The sequence below is a fragment of the Oryzias latipes genome, chromosome 11 (assembly GCF_002234675.1).
Source record: "Oryzias latipes chromosome 11, ASM223467v1".
NCBI lineage: Eukaryota > Metazoa > Chordata > Actinopteri > Beloniformes > Adrianichthyidae > Oryzias > Oryzias latipes.
Window position 1 is genome coordinate 298,308 of NC_019869.2, and position 23,767 is coordinate 322,074.

Below are 23,767 nucleotides of genomic sequence, written 5' to 3' on the forward strand. Positions count from 1 at the left end.
TTAAAAACCAGCAGATTTTATTTTTACAAACCATGAAACGTTTACAAGAACAATAGAACATGAAACCCGACCAGACGGCGGGGCGGGCCGCTCACTTGAAGCCGATGATCTCCTGCGTGGCCATCTGGATCAGCCGGTTGAAGTCAAAGTGGATGTACTTCCTCCAGTAGCGGCGGTCTTTGCCGTATATCACAGCGGGATAGCGGGGACTGCCTGCAGCACGGGACAGGTAGATGAACGGACAGGTGAGGCACACGGCAGCTTCAGAAAGAGGAACGGACCGACCAAAACGCCTGGATCCAAAGATCTATTCTGACATAAAGATCAGAAGCCCAAACAGAAGAACGGCTCTCTGCTGCCCTCTAGAGGTGGAGGTCGGTGTTACAGACGTTTGAAATGAGAAACACCATCCTATTGGCCCGTTAGAAGTCTATGGGATCTGAAGCTCGCACGGCCTGAGAGAGAGCCCGTGATGGACATGCTGTAGAGCAGCGTTTTTCAACCAGTGTGCCGTGGGAGATGGTCAGGTGTGCCGTGGGAAATCACCCTCTTTCAGTGATCTAAAAACATTTCCATCTCCAGGAATTCAGCTCTGTGTTCATCCAAACAGTCCTGATAAAACACTGAGTAGTTAGGAATATGAAAGATCATAAAATACTTTTTACTTTGTGTTTATTTGATTCTATTAAAGGCATTTTGATAAGAATGACGGTACCGCGATTTAGGAAAAAGTCCCGTCCCTTTAACTGTCTCCACCAATCATTCTTGGAGGCTTAATCACATGTCATCAGTCTGACCAATCAGAAGTGGTTAAAGTCTTCACTTCCTTGTTCTGATTCTGCTCACAAAGTCTCTCAGTTTCAACAGAAATACCAGCTAAAGCTCGTCTTTAGCGGTGCAGCTTTCCACAGAATCCGGTGTCAGACCGTGGAACAAGTGAACAAAACAACTTAACTTTTATTCCATCTTTTAGAAAAAACAGCAGCAGCTTCCAGCTTTTTCTGCCACATTTATCACTAAAATGCTCGTTAGATCATGGAGGGACTGTAGATCAATACAGACTATAGAGTTTCTGCTTTTTTAACTCTTTGGATGCTTTTTTTAGTCAAGGTTAAAGTGTGCCGTGGCTCAGCAAAGGTTGAAAAACACTGCTGTAGAGGTTTGACCCGGTTCATCTACAGAACCAGAACCTCAGCTTCCACACATCGGCTCGGTGTCGACCACAGTCAAACCGCTGGACTAAACCAAAGGGAAGGGTCAGGGGTCAGGGGTCAGGGGTCAGGGGTCAGGCTCTCACCGATGCCGTGCAGGATTCTGGCAACGGCTCTTCCAGAAAACTTCTCGTCGCTCCGATGAGCGAGGAACCTCCTGATGTCGGCCCTGATTGGCTCCTCCCACTCCAGCAGCTGTGCGGCAGTACACCAGCATCACTTCCTGTCCGCCGTGCATTCTGCGTGCTCACCCGACGGCGCTCTGACCTCGTGTTTGTCCGGCTCCTCCGGTTCCTCCTGCTGCACGGCTCCGCCCCCATCCCTCTTCTTGTCGAAATAGTCAGACAGCAGCGTTTTCAGCTGGGAACTCCGGCTCCCGTCCAGATGGCGCCCGCAGGACAGCACGCTCTGAAAAGCAACGCTGCACCACAGGACGGGCATCAGAACGCCGCCGCCGCCACACGCTACGTTCAAACACAGGTCACAGGGAGCCGCCAGCAGAGCAGGGATGAAGATGACCTCCACCGTGACCTCCAAGTCAGTCAGGTGGATATTTAAGGTGGTTTTATCAGTCAGGTGGATATTTAAGGTGGTTTTATCAGTCAGGTGGATATTTAAGGTGGTTTTATCAGTCCGAGGATATTTAAGGTGGTTTTATCAGTCAGGTGGATATTTAAGGTGGTTTTATCAGTCAGGTGGATATTTAAGGTGGTTTTATCAGTCCGTGGATATTTAAGGTGGTTTTATCAGTCAGGTGGTTATTTAAGGTGGTTTTATCAGCCAGGTGGATATTTAAGGTGGTTTTATCAGCTAGGTGGATATTTAAGGTTGGTTTTATCAGCCAGGTGGATATTTAAGGTGGTTTTATCAGCCAGGTGGATATTTAAGGTGGTTTTATCAGTCAGGTGGATATTTAAGGTGGTTTTATCAGTCTGTGGATATTTAAGGTGGTTTTATCAGTCAGGTGGTTATTTAAGGTGGTTTTATCAGTCAGGTGGATATTTAAGGTGGTTTTATCAGTCCGAGGATATTTAAGGTGGTTTTATCAGTCAGGTGGATATTTAAGGTGGTTTTATCAGTCCGAGGATATTTAAGGTGGTTTTATCAGTCAGGTGGATATTTAAGGTGGTTTTATCAGTCAGGTGGATATTTAAGGTGGTTTTATCAGTCCGTGGATATTTAAGGTGGTTTTATCAGTCAGGTGGTTATTTAAGGTGGTTTTATCAGCCAGGTGGATATTTAAGGTGGTTTTATCAGCTAGGTGGATATTTAAGGTTGGTTTTATCAGCCAGGTGGATATTTAAGGTGGTTTTATCAGTCAGGTGGATATTTAAGGTGGTTTTATCAGTCCGAGGATATTTAAGGTGGTTTTATCAGTCAGGTGGATATTTAAGGTGGTTTTATCAGTCAGGTGGATATTTAAGGTGGTTTTATCAGTCCGTGGATATTTAAGGTGGTTTTATCAGTCAGGTGGTTATTTAAGGTGGTTTTATCAGCCAGGTGGATATTTAAGGTGGTTTTATCAGCTAGGTGGATATTTAAGGTTGGTTTTATCAGCCAGGTGGATATTTAAGGTGGTTTTATCAGTCAGGTGGATATTTAAGGTGGTTTTATCAGTCCGTGGATATTTAAGGTGGTTTTATCAGTCAGGTGGTTATTTAAGGTGGGTTTATCAGTCCGTGGATATTTAAGGTGGTTTTATCAGTCAGGTGGATATTTAAGGTGGTTTTATCAGTCCGTGGATATTTAAGGTGGTTTTATCAGCCAGGTGGATATTTAAGGTGGTTTTATCAGCCAGGTGGATATTTAAGGTGGTTTTATCAGTCAGGTGGTTATTTAAGGTGGGTTTATCAGTCAGGTGGTTATTTAAGGTGGGTTTATCAGTCCGTGGATATTTAAGGTGGTTTTATCAGTCAGGTGGATATTTAAGGTGGTTTTATCAGTCCGTGGATATTTAAGGTGGTTTTATCAGTCAGGTGGATATTTAAGGTGGTTTTATCAGTCAGGTGGATATTTAAGGTGGTTTTATCAGTCAGGTGGATATTTAAGGTGGTTTTATCAGCCAGGTGGATATTTAAGGTGGTTTTATCAGCCAGGTGGATATTTAAGGTGGTTTTATCAGCCAGGTGGATATTTAAGGTGGTTTTATCAGCCAGGTGGATATTTAAGGTGGTTTTATCAGCCAGGTGGATATTTAAGGTGGTTTTATCAGCCAGGTGGATATTTAAGGTGGTTTTATCAGCCAGGTGGATATTTAAGGTGGTTTTATCAGTCAGGTGGATATTTAAGGTGGTTTTATCAGTCAGGTGGATATTTAAGGTGGTTTTATCAGTCAGGTGGATATTTAAGGTGGTTTTATCAGCCAGGTGGATATTTAAGGTGGTTTTATCAGCCAGGTGGATATTTAAGGTGGTTTTATCAGCCAGGTGGATATTTAAGGTGGTTTTATCAGTCAGGTGGATATTTAAGGTGGTTTTATCAGTCAGGTGGATATTTAAGGTGGTTTTATCAGTCAGGTGGATATTTAAGGTGGTTTTATCAGTCAGGTGGATATTTAAGGTGGTTTTATCAGTCCGAGGATATTTAAGGTGGTTTTATCAGTCAGGTGGATATTTAAGGTGGTTTTATCAGTCAGGTGGATATTTAAGGTGGTTTTATCAGTCCGTGGATATTTAAGGTGGTTTTATCAGTCAGGTGGTTATTTAAGGTGGGTTTATCAGTCCGTGGATATTTAAGGTGGTTTTATCAGTCAGGTGGATATTTAAGGTGGTTTTATCAGTCCGTGGATATTTAAGGTGGTTTTATCAGCCAGGTGGATATTTAAGGTGGTTTTATCAGCCAGGTGGATATTTAAGGTGGTTTTATCAGCCAGGTGGATATTTAAGGTTGGTTTTATCAGCCAGGTGGATATTTAAGGTGGTTTTATCAGCCAGGTGGATATTTAAGGTGGTTTTATCAGTCAGGTGGATATTTAAGGTGGTTTTATCAGTCCGTGGATATTTAAGGTGGTTTTATCAGTCAGGTGGTTATTTAAGGTGGGTTTATCAGTCCGTGGATATTTAAGGTGGTTTTATCAGTCAGGTGGATATTTAAGGTGGTTTTATCAGTCCGTGGATATTTAAGGTGGTTTTATCAGCCCGTGGATATTTAAGGTGGTTTTATCAGCCAGGTGGATATTTAAGGTGGTTTTATCAGCCAGGTGGATATTTAAGGTGGTTTTATCAGTCAGGTGGTTATTTAAGGTGGGTTTATCAGTCAGGTGGTTATTTAAGGTGGGTTTATCAGTCCGTGGATATTTAAGGTGGTTTTATCAGTCAGGTGGATATTTAAGGTGGTTTTATCAGTCCGTGGATATTTAAGGTGGTTTTATCAGTCAGGTGGATATTTAAGGTGGTTTTATCAGTCAGGTGGATATTTAAGGTGGTTTTATCAGCCAGGTGGATATTTAAGGTGGTTTTATCAGCCAGGTGGATATTTAAGGTGGTTTTATCAGCCAGGTGGATATTTAAGGTGGTTTTATCAGCCAGGTGGATATTTAAGGTGGTTTTATCAGCCAGGTGGATATTTAAGGTGGTTTTATCAGCCAGGTGGATATTTAAGGTGGTTTTATCAGCCAGGTGGATATTTAAGGTGGTTTTATCAGTCAGGTGGATATTTAAGGTGGTTTTATCAGTCAGGTGGATATTTAAGGTGGTTTTATCAGTCAGGTGGATATTTAAGGTGGTTTTATCAGCCAGGTGGATATTTAAGGTGGTTTTATCAGCCAGGTGGATATTTAAGGTGGTTTTATCAGTCAGGTGGATATTTAAGGTGGTTTTATCAGTCAGGTGGATATTTAAGGTGGTTTTATCAGTCAGGTGGATATTTAAGGTGGTTTTATCAGTCAGGTGGATATTTAAGGTGGTTTTATCAGCCAGGTGGATATTTAAGGTGGTTTTATCAGCTAGGTGGATATTTAAGGTGGTTTTATCAGCCAGGTGGATATTTAAGGTGGTTTTATCAGTCAGGTGGATATTTAAGGTGGTTTTATCAGCCAGGTGGATATTTAAGGTGGTTTTATCAGTCAGGTGGATATTTAAGGTGGTTTTATCAGCTAGGTGGATATTTAAGGTGGTTTTATCAGTCAGGTGGATATTTAAGGTGGTTTTATCAGTCAGGTGGATATTTAAGGTGGTTTTATCAGTCAGGTGGATATTTAAGGTGGTTTTATCAGTCCGTGGATATTTAAGGTGGTTTTATCAGTCAGGTGGATATTTAAGGTGGTTTTATCAGTCAGGTGGATATTTAAGGTGGTTTTATCAGCCAGGTGGATATTTAAGGTGGTTTTATCAGCCAGGTGGATATTTAAGGTGGTTTTATCAGTCAGGTGGATATTTAAGGTGGTTTTATCAGTCAGGTGGATATTTAAGGTGGTTTTATCAGTCAGGTGGATATTTAAGGTGGTTTTATCAGCCAGGTGGATATTTAAGGTGGTTTTATCAGTCAGGTGGACATTTAAGGTGGTTTTATCAGTCCGTGGATATTTAAGGTGGTTTTATCAGTCAGGTGGTTATTTAAGGTGGTTTTATCAGTCAGGTGGATATTTAAGGTGGTTTTATCAGCTAGGTGGATATTTAAGGTGGTTTTATCAGTCAGGTGGATATTTAAGGTGGTTTTATCAGTCAGGTGGTTATTTAAGGTGGGTTTATCAGTCCGTGGATATTTAAGGTGGTTTTATCAGTCAGGTGGATATTTAAGGTGGTTTTATCAGTCAGGTGGATATTTAAGGTGGTTTTATCAGTCAGGTGGATATTTAAGGTGGTTTTATCAGTCAGGTGGATATTTAAGGTGGTTTTATCAGTCAGGTGGATATTTAAGGTGGTTTTATCAGCCAGGTGGATATTTAAGGTGGTTTTATCAGCCAGGTGGATATTTAAGGTGGTTTTATCAGCCAGGTGGATATTTAAGGTGGTTTTATCAGTCAGGTGGATATTTAAGGTGGTTTGATGATGTTCCTTCACTGACTTACAGGGAAAGCCCGTTCATTCTGTTTATATTATGAAGGTTTACTGAAGGGCGTTAGCAAAACAGCGGAGAAAGTGAAGAACTAAACCCCAACATTCGGACCACCGGTTCTGCTGAACCGTTACCAACTAAAACCAAAGAGGCGGTACCTTCTGAAGGCCTTAAAGCAGGCAGTCAGCTGGTGGAGCCGCGTCCTCTCCTGCTCCTGAACACGACCGTGGAGGAAACGACAGAGTCTGTCCATCTCCCCGTGGCTCAGGTCTCCATACGAGCGGAAGTAAAAAGAAGGGGCGGAGAATTCCACCAACACGCCGCTCCGTCCGCCAGCTACAACGGCACCACCAGACAGGATGAAGCAGAAGGAATGCAGTCAGAGTAACCCAGACGTTCCTCTGAGAGGAAGCGCTCTCTCCAGCCCTGGAAGGCCCAGACTCACATCTGTCCGTGCTCCACTGCAGCTGGCGGAGCCCCCGCTTCACCAGTGGAAGCTGCCATCCCATAATGTCAGCGACTTCCACCACGTCAAACTCCACCTGGTCGCACCTCTCCACCCGCTCTCCTGCCATCCTCTTCCTGGCCAGCACTGCGGCGACGGGAGGACAGCTGCAGACGGACACCCCTTTCAATTCAAACTTTATTGTTCCAGATGCTGTACAACGACGCAGCAGGAGGCCCAGCTCACATTTTGGCGATTTTTCGGAGCTGCTTCGGTCCATCATAGCAGCTGACTTTACACACAGACAGCGTCGGATGCAGCAGCTCCACCAACCGCTGTGGATGCAGCTCCAGGTAGCACAGCAGAGTTTCCACACCTGAGACACGCACACACTTGGCTTATACCACACCCACAGGAGGGTGGAGCTTACAGACCGGCCTGTGGGTCACCTTCCTCTGGGACGTCCAGGGCCTCCACCACCTCCTGGATGGGAATCGCTCTCTCGTGGGTGCGGCACGCTCGCTGCTGGGGCCAGACGCTGCCGCTCGTGTCCCTCGTGGTCAGATCTTCTCCTCCAGCTCCGCCCTCCATGGAGGTCTGTCCAGACCCAGAGAGATCCTGCAAAGCAAAGAGGCGGATGTTCAAGCCAGGTTGTTTTAGTCATTTAGTGTAGAGTTCATAAAACTAAAATTCATTTGATAGAAAAAAACACTAAAACTGTTTTTATTTACATAAACATGATGAACTTTTCTCCAAGTAAAACCTTTAAAAGTGTAAATAAGGTGAACAAAAGTTCACGTTTACATTGAAAACTAGACTTGAACGGATTCATAATCATAACTGAAGTCTAATTTTCTAACCTTTTTGAAACTTTATTGAAGTTTTATGGATTTAAGGTGATTCCAGATGAAAGAGGATGAAGCTGCAGATCTGAAAAATACCAATAAACGTTTTCACCTGAACTCCAGAAGCGTCTGCCTGGTTCTGCTGGCTGGACGGGTCCTGCTTGTTCTCCTGCTCGTGTTCGTCCATCATCTCCAGCAGATCAGAGTCTTCCACATCCTGAAGACAGTAACGGGAAACCTTTCACATGTTCTGCAGAGTTTCTCAGCAGAACAGAGCTTCCAGAAGCAGACAGAACCTTCCAACGTTCCCTCTGGTGCTGCTGCATCCTTTTACAGGTGCATGCTGGGAAAACCCTCTGAAGAAGCCGCTTGATGGAGTAGTAGTCCACTGTGTCGGCGTAGATATGGCGGCGGAGCTCGTGCAGGTCTGCGCCCTAAGACCACAAACACTTAACTAAAGGATCGTCTGTGCAATGAACCAAAACTGAACTGAAGTTAGAACAAACTAGAACCAAACATTAAAGGAAGGTTGTTCCACTGCAAGGATCAGTTTTAAGACCTGAAAGCCCGTCTAGTTCTACTGTTTTCACTCTTTATGTACAAAAGTGGGCCGTCTTTACTTCAACATAAACAACAACAAATTTCAACAATTATTCCGTATCAACAGTCAAAGTTTCACCTCAGCATCCAAAAAAAGGTGGCAGTGAGCCGGTTCTCCATCTCGCCCTGCCCTCCCAATTTCTTGAACGTAGCTCTCAAAGCTCTGAAAAAAATAGAGAAAAGTTTTACTAAAACGGCCTGAAACTGATGCACAAAAGGGGAGGAGCTATAAAAACAGACAAGTCAATCAAACTGAGGAGATCAAAGGATTGATCCATATTGAATGTTCTCTTTTCCCCCAGACCCGTCTGATGGACAGAACTGTAGTCCTGAACCCGCAGCACCTTGGGCATGTTGTAGTGGATGACGCCGCGCACGTCAGGCTTGTCCAGCCCCATGCCGAACGCCACGGTGGCCACGACCATCCGCAGCTCTCCGCACATGAAGTTGTTCTGGACACGCCGGCGCTCGGCTGCCGACATGCCGGCGTGGTACGCCTCAGCCAACCACTTCAGCGGTTTCCGGATCTTCTTTTTAGCTAAAACCAACAGAAAAGCAGCGCTCCCAGGGTCACAAAGGTCAAAAATAACCGATTTGGATCTTTTCCCCTAATCAATAATCTTCTTCTAGACTGAGGATCAGAAAAGTACTCTGCTCTGAAAACGTACCGAGTTCTTTCTTCCTCTGTGCCGCAGGGTTGATCTGGCTGCTCTGGTTGTTGTGCTTCAACAGCACCCCCTGCAGGCAGGTCCTGAGCAGTGCAGCGATGCGCAGCGTCTGCTCTCTTCTGGTGCAGTAGACGATGATGGAGTCCAGACAACCGAACCGATCTCCTTTCAGCAAGGAGACCAAAGCCTGGAGGCCCAGAAAGGAAGGAAGAGTTCAAAGCTCCGTACAGACCGGCTGCATACATGACTGGATGTGCGCTTGGCTTTGGGTCAGAGTGTGCAGTCAGACAAAGGTTCGATACCTGGTCCTTGTCTTGGTCCATGGACACAGACAGGTTGAGGTTTGGAGGCACGGCTGCAGATCTCACAGAGATTCCCTCCTGATCCCTGATCCCCAGATGCTGGGCGATGTCCAGGGCGGTGGACAGCGTGGCGGTGGCTGTGAGTCCCAGAAAGCACTGAACCCCGAGGCGCTCCCGCAGCACCTGAAGACACACCTGAGCGTCACGTTTCAGCTAAAGACGCTTTACCCGAGACGTGCAGACACAAACAGACAGGGATTCCTCCGGCAGGATCTACGATGGCCGGTAGAACAAAGGCAGAAATGTGAGAATAGTTCTTATATTCATGCCGTTTCTACACAAAATGATCACATCTATACAGGATTTCATTAGAGAATATTGGAGACCAAAGCACAAAGTAAGAACACTTTCCTTATTCCCCGAGAGTATTTAAATCCATGAGAATGTTTGAGTCCTGGTTGAGTGTCTCTGGTTCCTAAACTCACACTATCGGACCGACGTCACATGAGCGTACCTTACACAGCCTTAAGTAACAGGGCCGGAAGTTGTGGGACCATTCGGACACGCAGTGAGCCTCGTCTATGCAGGCAAAGGCCACTGGGGGGAGCTCCTGAGCGGAGGGCAGGCATCCCATTCCTGAGCCCGCTGCACCGACCAGAACCTCCGGAGACAGCAGCAGGAAGCAAACCTGGCCGGACTTCACCTGTAAGCAGGGAGGTGGGCGGGGCTCAGGATCCGGTTCAGCACCAGCCGAGCTGCCGTTTGTGGGCGGTACCTTCTCGATGGCGGCTTCTCTCTGCTTCCTGCTCATGTTGGAGTGGATGCAGGCGGCTCTCAGCTTGGTCGGTAAACCCGACAGCTGGAAAGATTCACAAACACATCAGAGTCTGACATCTGCCACTGCTGTGTTTCTGCAGGAGGCTTTACCTGATCATCCATCAGAGAAATCAGAGGAGAAATGACCAAAGAGATGCATTTGGATCTCTGAGCATACAGGTATGCTGGCAGCTGATAACACAGACTTTTCCCCATGCCGGTGGACAGCACCACCAGGGTGGAAAGACCTGACAGCAGAGGGGCTTTTGGTCAAATACATACGATCAGCAGATGAGAACATCTGCACAAGCACAGGTACCTGACAGGATCCTCATGATGGCCTCCTCCTGTCCTGCTCTGAATGACTGATAACCCAGCTCTCTTAAAGCAGAGTGGACTGCTTCAGGAGTTTCTGAGGAACACGGGGAAAAGGACGGAAAGAGGCCATTAAAGCCACGCCAGCGGCTGCAGACCACGCATTAGCAGCCATTAGAGGCTCACCCTGGACTTTCCCTTCCTCTGTGAGATGGTAGAGAGGCTCCATGGGCGGTGGGGGGGGAGGACATTCATAGTCAGGTCGAATCACGTTAAGCAACAACTCGTCTTCCTGCTGGTTGTCTTCCTTTTCCAGCTGATGCTGAGCATCTGACCGGAGATGAGAAACAAGGTGAACCACGAAAAAAGCTCTCAATTAAACCAGAGGGCGCATACCAATGAGTTCTATCGCTAGAGGAGACATCACGTGGTTCCTCATGGGAGGAGAGCACCGCCATCTTGGGGAGGTCAAGTTACTGCTGCAGTGCAGCATGTCAACACATTTTTTGCATAATAACACTTCATTGTGCGGGTTTCAACTGCCAAAATCAGAGAAATGAGTCCATGAAGGTGTATCATTTCACAGGTAGGTACTATAATTTTTATCTTTTAATGCTGCAGGGGCTTCATTAATAGAACACATGTTGACATGTATGATGCTGCAGGGCTGTTATCTACATGCTGCATGATGTACGGAGAATTTGCTGTCAACATAAATGTACATTTTATTTTGCTAAACCTGTATACAGCATACTAGGCTGTTATAGTAATATAGATTTAGACATTTCTGACTCAGTGACTGAACTTTTCTTGCAGGTTTCCAATGGATTCAGACTTAGGGAAAAAGTGGATCTTAGCAATAAAAATATCTAATCCAGATGGATCACTGTGGAACCAACTAATAATACAGTCTGGATGTGTTCAGAACATTTGTGGAAACAGATTTTAATGAGAGGCCAGACTGTTTGCTTGAAACCCGACATCATAATATCTGTGTTACACGAACTGATCACTCGCATGAATCAGTATAAATCTGTTGTTTTTCTTTGTTGTTGTTGTTGTTGTTGTTGTTGTTGTTTAGGGTAAATCTATTGTTCACTTTTGCGGTGATTATTGCTAATAATTAGAATCTTCCTAAGGATGTAACACTTTTTATTCTGTATTCAGAATTGTAATGTACATTATATGTACATAATTGTTGCATTTTTTTGTTCTGTATGTTGCAATAGTTCAATAAAAAATAAAATAATCTCGGCGGTGAACCTTCACCTTAAGACATCTCCGCCTCTTCTCACCGTTCTACAGCAGGAAGACTAGAACATTAGAACACAGAACGGAGGACAGACAAGCAGACCTGCTGGTCCAGGCTGCAGTGTTCCTGTTGCCCTGGCAACGTCCTCCAGTGTGGGTAACTCAAAGGCCTCCTCGTCTCCTTCAGCAGGTGGTTCTTCAGGAACAGGAAGTGGAGGACCTGCAGACGCTGATGGGAGTAAAAACACGGTTGAGCCTTCGGGACTTCCTCCTCAGAGGAACATCTACGGGACTTTGTCGCTGCCCCACCTGCTCCTCTGCAGTCCATGGCCCAGTGTCCGCTCCCTCCACACCTGAAGCAGGTGTCACCATGACGACTGGGCCCTCCCCTGAAGCCGCCCCTCCTTCCCCCACTGAAACGTCCGGCGCCGCCTCCGAAGCGCTCTCCCTTCATCTGGAACTTCTGCATGGACAGCTGTACACACCACCATGAAGAAGCGGTTCCTGAGCCTTCTCCCATGAACCTGCTTCACCTCAGAGTCACCTGTCCAGAGGACTCACCTGTCCAGAGGACTCACCTGTCCAGAGGACTCACCTGTCTGCGTAAGCCCTGCCCTCTGAGCGCGTATCCTTTGACGTGGGACTTTTTCTTCAGATTAATCTTCACAAAGTTCCCCTCTGCTCCTCTGGTCACTCTATGGACAGCAGACAGCAGGTGAGCTGTGCTCCTGAAGCCCCGCCCAGGTGTGCTTGGTCTTACCTGGGTTTAGCCGATGGCGTCCTGAACATTTTAGCCTCAAACTCCTCCTGGACTTCTCCCAGCAGGTTCTCTCTGAAAGCCTGGAATGGGATGAAATTGTGATGTGAAGGAAGGATCCGACCACAAAGACCTGAGAGGAGGTCGTCCCGCCGTACCTCATGAGGTCGCTCTGATCGCTCTTCCTTCTTCTTCGTCGTCTCTTCTTCCCTGGGGGGTACATGTGGACCTTCGTCTTTCTTTTTGCGTCTCCTCTGCTTCTTTTTTTCCTGCCCTCCTTCCTCCAGAACATCCTCCTCCCTCTGCCTCTTCCTGCCCCCCCTCTGTGTCTTGTTTGAGTTTAGGTTTCTGTCGAGGTCGGGAGTAACGGACTCCCGGAGTTCTCCTCCCGTCTGCTCCTCCCTCTTCTGGTTCCCGTCTCCTCCCGTCTCCTGTGTTTGGAGCTGAGGAGCCTCCAGAACACGGACGGTTTTCATGTCCGCTTCCGTTTTCCCTCCTCTGTCGTCTTCACTTCCTTCTTCCTTCCTGTTTTCTTCCCGTCTTTCCTCGGGTTTCATTTCCTGGTTCCCTGCTGCGGGTCGTTCTTCCAAACACAGTTCTCCAAACACCTGACACCTCTGTAACCACTTCCTGTCCACCGCGCTCAGCCTCTTGGCAGGAGTGGGCCGTCCCAACCCGGCTGCCACGCCCCTTTTCATGAACGGTGGACAGCCTTCAGAGTGACCTGATGTTCCCCATTCTGTGTTCCTGTGGGAGGTTCCTCTGCTGCCTGGTGCTCTGGGAGAACCTCTGGGAGAACCTCTGGGAGAACCTCCGGGAGAACCTCTGGGAGAACCTCCGGGAGAACCTCTGGGAGAACCTCTGGGAGAACATCCAGGAGAACATCCGGGAGAACCTCCGGGAGAACCTCTGGGAGAACCTCTGGGAGAACATCCAGGAGAACATCCGGGAGAACCTCTGGGAGAACCTCTGGGAGAACCTCTGGGAGAACCTCTGGGAGAACCTCTGGGAGAACCTCCGGGAGAACCTCTGGGAGAACCTCCGGGAGAACCTCTGGGAGAACCTCTGGGAGAACCTCTGGGAGAACCTCCGGTTGCCCCCTGCGGGGACTGAGAGGACAGCAGGGCAGAGGAGTCAGATGAGGGGCTGAGACCTTCAGAATGACCATCACTGCTGCTCACAGCGTCTCCAGCCTCAGCTTCAAACGCTCTGAAAGGTTCTCCGGGCTCTGCTGGAGAACAGGTTGGTGAAACCAGTGAGGGTGGTGTCCTCCTTCTGAAGGATAAACACAAAAATGAGAAGAACCTTCCTTCCAGAAGTATAGAGGAAGCAAATCCTACAAATATTTGCTGAGTTGGTGTTTCATTACCTGGGGGGGCTGGATGGAGGTTCTACCATCACAGTCTGGGCAGCACCAGCAGAAGGAGCAGAACCGGTTCTGGATTTCTGATCCGTTAGGAAGCTCAGAGGAACTCTTCCAGTGAGCTTCGTCTTCTTCAGCAGAGCGGGCTTCTCCTTCAGAGACGAGGAGAACGAAGGAGGACTTCAGGTGCGATCGTACGGAGACCTGGGGGGGGCTCTGGAGTCAAACACAAACAAGAACCCCCATAAGGTTCTCTGAAGGAGCCCCCACCTCACTCAGAGCAGCCAGGTTGCTCTTCAGCTTCAGGCCGTAATACTGAGAGGACGCCTGGAGAGCGTCCCTGTCCTGCTGGCTCAGCTTGGGAGGGGGGCCTGGCATGGCTCTGCGGTTCAGGTGGGCCCCCCAGGAGTCGGACGGCGGAGGTTCTCTGTGCGCCGCGTGGCTGCCCTCCTCCCGGGCTCGCCTGAGGCTCCGGTACTCCAGGTACAGCCCTGCAGAGAACAGCTGTGGGTCTCCGGTCTGTCGCCGACGGAGCCGGGACTGAAGTTCTGAAGAACTGACCTCTGATGTCTGCCGGCGCCCGGTCCACGTCCTCCTGCGGGGGCCAAGCGGACGTCACGTCTAACGTACAGACAGACTTTTTTGTGTTTTACTAAACGAACTTCAGACATGTCACACGCGTTCACACTAAAACATTCAAGACTCTCCACCTTTAGACACATCCAGCTGTACGATGGAGGTGATTGAGACAAGATGATGAGAATCTATGGATATCAAATTGACCAAATATGAGAATAACATCAATTATGAGGTTTTTATTGGAGTCCACGTTTTTACACTGAAAGCTAAAATGATGTGTTTCAGAGGGAGGTTGGTGAATCTGTTCTTTAACTAATTTAAAACCTTTTTTTAAGTCTGTTTACAGAACATTTCCAGAAAAGATGCTTGATTGTTTCTGGATGTTCTTCACCAAAGGGAAAGTTAGGATCGATTGTTTTAAAGTATCCCAGCTTGATTTGATTGGTGAGGAACATTTAGTAAATTAGTTTAAAAGAAACTTCTGTCATCTTATTATTTATCATGATTTTTGGGTCACAGTCCTCCAAATACTGTCAGGAACAAACCACCACAGAAATGAAACAAGGCTGCTGTTGCTGTTGTTGTTGTTCTTGTTGTTGTTGTTGTTGTTGTTGTTGTCAGTCGCGTCCATTGAGGACATTTCTTCCTTCCTAACAGTTTTAAACATTTGACATTTTTCTTTGGGAACAGCAAACAACGAGATGTAGGTAACAGCAGTGACGTCACCTTGCATGGCTTCTTCCGGTGTTGTTCGACAAACGTCTGCTCCCAGCGCTTCAGCAAACTCTTCAGCTCGTTGTACCGGTCCATCACGTCCCGGTTCCGGCTCCGCGAGCTGCCTTTGGGGAGAAAAGACACGTCACTCTTCCTGACGTCAGCGGAGATGCTAGCGACATTTATCTGGAGGCTTTGCTGCCGCGTGAGACGCGACGTTTCGTATTCCAGCGCCGTTGTGTCCGGAAATGACTGAACTCCACAGCGGAAGTTCGATTTTCCCGCGCGTGAAACAATGACAGCGTGTTGCCAGGTTTGGTCAAAATCCCTCAATCTGGCAACGGAAAGAAAACCTTCCGAGAAGACGAACGATTTTCAAATGTATTTAGATAAATGGACCAAAGAAACTATTTAGAGAAAACATGTCCTCCTAATGAACGACAGAGCACCAATAACCGACTGTCTTCCAGCATATCTGTTTACAAAGTAAAAGTCACAGGGAGAATCCACTTCCGGTCTGTGGCGCTGACCGAAGGGCGGTGACGCAGGTGTTACGTCACGTTCTGTCACCTGCAAATGTTTGTTACCTGTTGTTTTTCTGAAATACAAATCAAACTAGATCATCTGAACGTGAATCAGAGCAGAGGAGCATGAATCCGTTCCAGGAGGAGATGGAAGAACAGAACTCTCCTTATTTATCCATCTTAGAAAAGCAACAATCTACTAATTACACTGTTAGCAAACGTAAAATAAACAACTCAATTATTGTTAACAAAAAACATACCCAAAAACTGTAGCTCTTGTAATTAAAAATTACACTCAGTGAATCTCAGCAGTTTGTCAACTGGAGCTTTTTTGAACTCTGAAAGTTTATCCCACATTTCATTAAAAAGTCAGTCATGGACCTCTTTCTGTGCAGGACGTCCTAGATGGATTTAATCTTCTCAAAAATGACAAATCTCCAGGGGCTGGTGGTTTACGTTCAGAGTTTTATAAGGCATTTGCTTCTGAATTAGCTCCTTTCCTGCTTAAAGTCTTTTCTGAAAGTATTGCAGCAGAGTCCTCCCTCCTACTTGGACACAAGGCTCATTCCTGAACCACAACAGGATTAGGGCTCATTGACGACTGCCATTCACTCAGTCTCCTCCATAACAACTACAACATCTGTGCTGCAATTCTTGACAGAAGATTAAATCAGTATTAGACTCCATAATGGATGAAACTCAATGAAAAACAGACTCATTACAAATATTAGGCTTGCTTTGGATACCTGAGATCACTCTGAACTCACTGAAGACGATGGCTTTATTTCATTTTTAGATCTCTATAAAGCTTTCCACAGCTGAGCATCAATCTGTCTTTTGTTCTCTTGGAAAATTTGGCTTTGGACCTTTCTTTAACTCAGCAGTTAAGCCTAATATTAGAATTTCGATCGCCCCATCAAACTAAAGGGTGCTTCGTCACCTAGATTGAACATTTTTAGAGGAATTCGTCAAGGATGCCACAGTTCTCCCTTTTTCTTCCTGTGGGAAGGTCAACCTCTGGTCTGTTTCAAAGGTCTAACAGTTGCTGGCAGATGACCCAGCCTTCTTTTTGAGTCAGAAATTTCTCTAACAATCAATGTAAAGACAGGCTCTTCCAAAGCATCTGCTCTTACTTTCAATCTAAACTATCGTGAACTGTTGACAACTGTTCTGAGGACAAAATAGAAAATATCCCAGTTAAATCCAACATTGTGGATCTAGGTTTGACGATGGCTGAAAGTCAACAGGAAGATGTTCCCTGACTCTCAACCCTTACTGCAAAAAAACAAAGAAGAAAATCCACCAATGGAGATCTTCCTCTGTGAGGTCACATTCTGATCAGCAGAGGGAATGTTCCACTTAACGCGTGCTGCTCTGCCTTTGGAACATCTATAAAAACATTCATCAATTCATCTTCAACTTGAAATGGAAAAACAATGTACACCTTAATAAAACTAGGAGCTGCATTTCCAGAAGAAAAGTGGGATTTAAAGCTGTATTGCTGAATGAAAATGAAACTTAAAGGCTCATAATTGGCACAAAAAATAAAAATCAAAAGAAAGAAATGATCAAAGTTGACCATAAATAAAATGAAAACAGCTCAATAACAAAATAGTTATGTTTGGAAAAATGCCAGAGCCGGGAATCAAACCAGCGAGCTTCTGCTCCAAGGATTCCCCATATATTTCAATGGAGGCAGAAATCCTGGAATATCTGGAAAAGTTGAACGATTTGAACTGAAGAAACAAAAGTCAAAGCTGGAAAAATATGAAAGAGCTGAACATTTGAATGGTTGAACGGTTGAAATAGCTGAAAACTGTAGGAGTTCAGCTCCAGAAAATGGTGGAAGATACTAGAATAAAGAAAGAAAACAGTTGCTGAAGGATTAATAGTATTACCCTAAAGAAAAACATATGAACATGAGGGTTTAAACCGTCTCTCCTTTACTAAAAACACTTTCAAACTGAGTGGATCCCACGTTTCTCCATATGGAACATAATCCCACACTTCATATCATTTCCCAACTTGGTGGTCTGAACCTTTTCTACTTTGTAATTCAGATTATTTCCCCGCCAGGCTTTCCTCTCATGGTTTCTCATCTACCATCAACTTCTCTCCTCAGTGGATTTGATCTGGAACAACAAAGATTTTCTCTGCAGATCTCGGTTCGTGCTTCTAAAGTGATATTACTCTGGTTGAACCAATGGTCACCTGTTCGGTTCTATAGAAATCCTTCAGAACATCCATATTAGTCCTGCAGAACATGCTACCGTTTCTCCTGGATGATGTATGTTATTGAAGCAAAGACCTAGATTTGATCCTTTCCCTTTCAATCGTTCTCTTTGGCTGTTGGAAAAATCCCAGACATTGGAGCACGTCTTTGGGAAATGCTGTGACTTTGTGTTCTTCATTATTGGAAACAATAAGTAGACGATGAAAAGGGTCTGGCTGTTCCCGAACCACCATCTTCCTTCCAGAATACAATCTTATAAACTCTACCCAGATTGTTCCCTGCAGAACCTTTTCAATGGTGACACATTGGGAACCTTCTGTAACTTTCACCTGAAACAGGTTCTCATCTATTTCCACCTTTTCTCCATAGTTTTGTCTCGTTTGCTCTCTCCTTTTCTTTACTTTGGAAGCATGTATTGTTTGGCTTCCACCAGCATGACATTATGGCATTTCAATTTTTATTACAATCTTATTCACTAACCCAAATAAAAACGTCCTGAATCCCCGAGGTTCTCTGTGGTGAAAAACCATCAAAGAGAAGCTTTTACTGTATAAACCACCAAACTTTAGGAATCCCTTTATTGGTAGACATTTCTCGTTTACATGGAGATGTGAATGATTGGTGTAGAAAGTGCTGTGACTGTCCTTCACAGTTTCTGTCTGGATCTCAAAGCGGTAAACTAACTGAAACAGAAATCAGGTAAAGCAGTTTTTATCCCCATTCCTGACATCCAAACTGCCTTAATCAGCAGAATCACAGAAGAAGTTGTTCATCCCTGAAGAGTCGATTGGGACCGATGGAAACAGAGATGTCGCATCAGCTCATTCCAGCTGGGAGACCTCGTGGAAGTACGCCCCCAGCATCTTGATGCCCTCAACGTAGTTTGATCTGCAAGACCAGAGACGAGTCCACTTCAGCGTAAAGAGACCGGGCCTTTCCTGAAACGTGCTCATGGGCGGGGCGGGGAATCCAACCTGTTGATCTTTTCGTTTTGGGAGTGCGCTCCGTCGTCGGACGAGCCTAAAGGCAGCAGCATGACGTTCCGGCCCGTCGCCTCCTGGAAGGTCAGGGTCACCGGGATGCTCCCGCCTTCACGGGTCAAGTCCGGCTCAACGCCAAACACTGAACAGAACAGAACCAGAACCACAGAGATGATCACACCTGGAATGCTCCCGTAGGAGCAGGAAGTCCCAGCATGCATCTGTGACGCTGTTCCTGTGGGGCTTTTGCAGCAGGAGCCCCACAGGAACAGCGTTGGAGACGCTTTGAAGCCTGAAAGCTTCAGTGTATGAACCCCACGGCTCATAATGTGTAGGTTAAGAGGGCCGGTGCGTTCAAGGACCAGCCGGCGCTCTTCTGCATTCTCACCCGTCTTCATAGCCTTGCGACCCGCCATGTAGTGCGGGTGGTTGAAGTCAGAGACCCAGGCTTTGGCTCCATGGCCGCTGTACACGTTCAGCTTGTTGGGGCTCTCCAGTTCCTGAAACTTCTTCTGCACGTAGTCGATCACCTCAAGGGGGAAAAGAAAACAGGAGTTCCTGAAACTTTGTTCTGACATTTCCAGCTGCAGGCGTCTGGATCAAATGAAGACAAAGGCATTGAAGTGCAGATGGAAACGTGTTTTCTGTGTCCAGGACTTTCACCGGCAGATCTTTCCAGATACAAATGGACACATTCACATCCAGGACTTTAGCTTTTTCAGGATTTAGGACTAAACTGTTGGTGAACTTTTCCATCACTGATTCCTTTTCTGGTCAAAGGAACCGGCAGCACATTTACCTGTTTCTCCACGACCTTTGGGTCCATGTCCGGAACCAGACGAATGGAGAACTTGCCAGTAACTTTGCGAGGAATGACGGTCTTTGCTCCGACGTCGGAGAAGGCTCCTTCAATCCCGTGGAGAGACAGAGAGGGGTATCTCCAGCGGTGCATGAGGATCTCCTCCTGGACAGAGAAGGGCTCCTTGATGACATCACACCTCGTTAGAGTTTTAACTGCAGGTCCGTCCTTACTTTGGTTTTATGGAGCAGCTTCCTGACTCCCACATCCTTGCTGTATTCCTCCAAGTCAAACTCGATGGCCCCGTAGAGCTCCTCCTCCTCTTTGGTCAGAGGAGCAACGCCATCGTGGATCCCAGGAACCAGAATCTTCCCTTTTTTGTCAACCAGGGAGCCTTTAAAGACAAAGACACTGAAACTGCATCTGCTAGACGTCAAAACAGCGCTTTGGGCGTTCCGTACCCATCAGTGCGATCAGGTCGGTCATGGCCTCATGAACGGAGCCACCAAACACCCCTGAGTGCAGGTCCTTGTCACTGCCTTCCACCTGGGGGTTCAAGAGCAAACAGGGGTTGAAGCTGCAGCAGGAAGCAGGATTTAGTGCTGAAAGCTCCAACCTCCATGAAGAAGTAGCAGATCCCTCTCAGGCCGTAGGTGATGCAGGGCTTGGTCTTCCCCAGCCAGTAGTTGTCAGAGATGCAGACGTAGTCCACGTCCTTCAGGAAGGAGTCTTTCTGAGAGAACACCAGCTCATCCAGACCTTCTGATCCGGACTCCTCCATGCCCTCCAGGCAGAACTTGATGTTGATGGGAAGTTCCTGCAACACACGTCCAGAGAAACCTCAAGGTCTCCGTCTGTTTTCTTCAGGATCTCATCGTATCCGACCAAGAAGGTTCCGGACTAAACCCAAGTTCAGTTTGAGTTACAGACGGAGAGCAGGAAGCGAGCCGGACCCTAACCCGGACTACAGAACCAGAACCGGGCCCGAAGAATCACACGAGCTCCTTCATGCAGATGTATTTAAGCATTAGTGGGTGTGTGTGTGTGCATTTGTGTGTGTGTGTGTGCATTTGTGTGTGTGTGTGTGCATTTGTGTGTGTGTGTGTACATTTGTGTGTGTTTGTACATGTGTGTGTGAATCTGTACATGTGTGTGTGAATCTGTACATGTGTGTGTGTGTTTGTACGCGTGTGTGTACATGTGTGTGTCTTTGTACATTTGTGTGTGTGTGTACATTTTTGTGTGTGTGTACATTTGTGTGTGTGTGTACATTTTGTGTGTGTGTACACTTGTGTGTGTGTACACTTGTGTGTGTTTGTACATGTGTGTGTGTACATTTACGTGTGTGTACATTTACGTGTGTGTACATTTGTGTGTGTTTGTAAATGTGTGTGTGTGCATGTGTGTGTGAATCTGTACATGTGTGTGTGAATCTGTACATGTGTGTGTGTGTGTACATGTGTGTGTGTTTGTACATGTGTGTGTGTGTTTGTACATGTGTGTGTGTGTTTGTACATGTGTGTGTGTGTTTGTACATGTGTGTGTGTGTTTGTACATGTGTGTGTGAATGTGTACATGTGTGTGTGTTTGTAAATGTGTGTTTGTGTGCAAACCTTCAAACTCTGACGCGTCACATGATGCGATTTTCCCGCCACTAATGAGAACAAAATGCAGTTTTCAAAATAAAACTTCCTGAACTTTTTCCTCCGTCAGAATTCTGTCTTTGGACCGGAGGCCAGAACCTAAACTGGATTAGGGCGGTTCAGACGCTCCCAGGTAACACGGCACAGGTATTGGTTTATCCCAAAAGAGAAACAATAACAAACATATAAAATGTTAAGCATGTTTACTAGAGAATTAAAAAAACATCTGACTAGTTGTGACAATTCTGTGTTTCTGATCAGATCATTATTCACTGATGACAGTGATTCTGTCAGGAAGTGTGCGGATCACGCATGACAGAGCACTTCTACATTGTTATCCTGACAGTAAGCAGAGGAAGACGAGCCAGAGTGAGGAAGACGAGCACCTGCTTGATCTTCTGGTAGGCCTCGATGCAGTTCAGCCAGGCCAGAACCGGGCCTTTGTCATCAGTGGATCCTCTTCCATACAGCTTTCCTTTAAAGACACAGAAACCATCACTTCAGGAGGAAGACGTTCCACCCTCCTCATCAACCATCAGCTCCACAGAGCGAGGAGGCGCCGGTGCTGACGGCGCTCCACAGCTGACGGCGCTCCACAGCTGACGGCGCAGAAGCGTTTAGGAAGTGAGATCAGCTGATCGTCTGCTGAGGTTAGCGGTGACTCCACCAACATCCCTGAAACCGAATCCAAGCAGAAGTCCACCTTCATCACAAAGCCTTAGTCACATGACCTGTTCTGGGGGGGAGGGGGTGACCCGTTCTGGTTCTGCCGGTGTTTGGCTCGTAGAGAGGAGCGGCCGCACCTTAAGGGGAGCACAGGTGTGTCTCCTCATGGGACGTACCATTGTCCTGCGTAGGGGAGGTGTCTGGTGAAGCATTCCTAAGGATAATGGAAGTGTCACGCGCTCATGACGGACAGGTGACGCTGCGTACGGCGTCCTCACCCTTACAAAAGCGGGTCACGGAGCGATGCCCCGCCTGTGTGTCCCGGACAGGTTTGACCTTTGACCAGCCCGTGTCCACCTGTCAGGACGGCTGGGACTAAGGCCTGAAACAACCACCTTTCTTAGGAAACGTGCTGCGGCCGCGGGTCCAAAGGTGGTTGCAGCTCAGGTTGATGTGGATCTGCAGCGGTCATAAAATCTGTAATCTGCTGGTAAACGGTTTACCGCTGCACCCCAGCAGCAGCGCGGCGTGCAGCGAGACCAGCTCCACCCTGAAACCCCCACGGTCTGAGACGTCAGTCCACTGGAGACCTCGACCTCCAGCAACTATCAGAGTGGAGATGCGTCCGTCAACAGAAAGTGAGACGGAGACGCGCAGCGGGAAGCACGCCGGGTCTAGTCTGAGACCTGAGACCTGCAGAGGGACCCGTAACCACCGACACTTTGGCCTCTGCAGACAGAAAGGTCCCGGATCGGGTTCCTCACACCTGCAAGATCAGGAGCCAAGTTACCGTCTCTCTCCACCAGCGTGAAGGGCTCCGTGTCCCAGCCGTCCTCCACGCTGGCCGGCTGGACGTCCAGGTGGCCGTAGATGCAGACCGTCTTCTTGGCCGGGTCCGAGCCCAGAGAGCCCAGGATGATGGGGGGCAGCGGGAGGAGCTCCCCTGAAGACAGCTGGGGTGAGAGGACAGCGGTGAGCTACGGAGGGACGTGGGGGACGTCTGCTGGACAACACCCACCTTCTGGGTGCCCACGTCCACCAGCTCCACGGTCCCCCCCAGCCTCTCGATGTCCTTGGCCGCCATCTCCATCATCCTCCGGATTTCTCCTCGCTTCTCGGGCCAAGCCGAGACGCTCTGGACGGACACCCAGTCTGCCAGGCGCTGGAACCACATGATGCAGAACCCGTCCTGAACCGGTCCTGACTAGGCTGGGACGGAACCGGCAGAGGATCCTACCTGAACGTAGGTGTCCTGGTTCTGGTCCACATGCTGGAACAGAGCCTGGAGATGAGCCATGGCCGCCGGAGCTGCGGGTTCGGAGCACAACTTTGGATCTGAGCTCTGAACTGTCTGCGCGGAACAAACCGCACCTCCCTCCCGCAAACCTGCTGACGCTGCGTCTGCAGCTCCGTCACGCACGCGGCGCGTGACAGCACGAGCTTGCGCGGGAGTTCCGGTCCAAATGTCCACGAATAAAAGTTTTAAGCGATCCGGACAAAAGTTCAGCCTCAACCTGCAGGAGTTTCTCTGGAGGACAAACGTCCGGATGGAGTCTGACAGATTATTCCAGATTATCGAGCAAAAGCAGAATAAACGTTTCTGCCAGAACCGCTTTTCTTTTTTAAAGTTTTACAGAAAAACTGGAAAATCCTCCGAAACGTCACTGCGGGTCTGAAACCCAACATGGGGAGAGTTTTAACCCGCTAAAAGCTGCAGAGACTCACCTGAGCTGCTGATGAAGCCGAACCGTTCAAGATCAATTCAACTTCCGGTTAGACCGCCGCTTCCGGTCCCCGCTGCTTAAAGCGGTGCTGTCTCTCTCTCTCTCTCTCTTTGCCCCCGCTCTCTCTCTCTGGTGACCTCCAGTGGGGGGGGTCACCTACCAGATGAGTCAGATAAGGACCAGTTTGTGTTGAATTTTCTTACCCGCAGAAGTTGAAGTGTTTTTGTTACCGTATGTAGTGAACAGATCTGTGGATGGAGATCCAGCACACGTGTTGATAACAGAACCACTGATGCATCATTAAACCCAAGACAGTCGGCTGTCTGTCCCCATGACA

General features: G+C 47.2%; 2 protein-coding genes across 5 annotated transcripts; both read right to left on the bottom strand.

The window, feature by feature from the left end:
* Positions 1–15,310, bottom strand: recql4 (RecQ like helicase 4). Of its 3 annotated transcripts, XM_023960057.1 has the most exons (29): positions 14,874–15,309; positions 14,130–14,163; positions 13,839–14,059; positions 13,575–13,720; positions 13,387–13,480; positions 13,077–13,314; positions 12,364–13,004; positions 12,209–12,288; positions 12,044–12,143; positions 11,758–11,923; positions 11,552–11,677; positions 10,384–10,527; positions 10,202–10,294; positions 9,994–10,130; positions 9,842–9,925; positions 9,581–9,769; positions 9,067–9,249; positions 8,765–8,951; positions 8,441–8,634; positions 8,176–8,259; positions 7,793–7,930; positions 7,609–7,713; positions 7,101–7,269; positions 6,898–7,027; positions 6,652–6,818; positions 6,365–6,542; positions 1,479–1,632; positions 1,298–1,406; positions 1–213 (listed from the first exon to the last, which is right to left on the bottom strand). In XM_023960057.1, exons 1-29 carry the CDS (start codon positions 14,955–14,957, stop codon positions 92–94), a joined length of 4,497 nt encoding a protein of 1,498 aa, XP_023815825.1. In that variant the 5' UTR covers positions 14,958–15,309; the 3' UTR covers positions 1–91. The 3 variants fall into 3 exon arrangements, with proteins under 3 accessions (XP_023815825.1, XP_023815823.1, XP_023815824.1); XM_023960055.1 differs by having other exon boundaries at positions 13,077–13,480; positions 14,874–15,310; XM_023960056.1 differs by having other exon boundaries at positions 12,364–12,980; positions 13,053–13,480; positions 14,874–15,310.
* Positions 15,311–18,163: 2,853 nt separating this feature from the next.
* On the bottom strand, positions 18,164–23,537 carry cndp2 (carnosine dipeptidase 2). Of its 2 annotated transcripts, XM_004084643.4 has the most exons (12): positions 23,432–23,537; positions 22,944–23,014; positions 22,725–22,868; positions 22,497–22,659; positions 21,427–21,515; positions 20,014–20,214; positions 19,859–19,943; positions 19,631–19,791; positions 19,398–19,562; positions 18,987–19,128; positions 18,593–18,740; positions 18,164–18,506 (listed from the first exon to the last, which is right to left on the bottom strand). In XM_004084643.4, the coding sequence occupies exons 2-12, from the start codon at positions 23,001–23,003 to the stop codon at positions 18,440–18,442; spliced, it is 1,425 nt and encodes a 474-aa protein (XP_004084691.1). In that variant the 5' UTR covers positions 23,004–23,014; positions 23,432–23,537; the 3' UTR covers positions 18,164–18,439. The 2 variants fall into 2 exon arrangements, with proteins under 2 accessions (XP_004084691.1, XP_020555724.1); XM_020700065.2 differs by lacking the exon at positions 23,432–23,537 and having other exon boundaries at positions 22,944–23,074.
* Positions 23,538–23,767: the final 230 nt, after the last annotated feature.

Bases quoted from the DNA above. Each gene is read 5' to 3' on its own strand.
- recql4 (XM_023960055.1), bottom strand. From the start codon at position 14,957: ATGGACCGGTACAACGAGCTGAAGAGTTTGCTGAAGCGCTGGGAGCAG. The intron at 10,295-10,383 runs GTGAGCCTCTAA...CGTGTTCCTCAG, and splicing joins AGAGGAAGGGAAAGTCCAGG to AAACTCCTGAAGCAGTCCAC. The intron at 214-1,297 runs GTGAGAGCCTGA...CCCGTGCTGCAG, and splicing joins CAGAATCCTGCACGGCATCG to GCAGTCCCCGCTATCCCGCT.
- cndp2 (XM_004084643.4), bottom strand. From the start codon at position 23,003: ATGGCTCATCTCCAGGCTCTGTTCCAGCATGTGGACCAGAACCAGGAC. The intron at 19,944-20,013 runs GTTGGAGCTTTC...TTGAACCCCCAG, and splicing joins TCTGCTACTTCTTCATGGAG to GTGGAAGGCAGTGACAAGGA. The intron at 18,741-18,986 runs GTGAGAATGCAG...TGTTCTGTTCAG, and splicing joins TCGCAAGGCTATGAAGACGG to TGTTTGGCGTTGAGCCGGAC.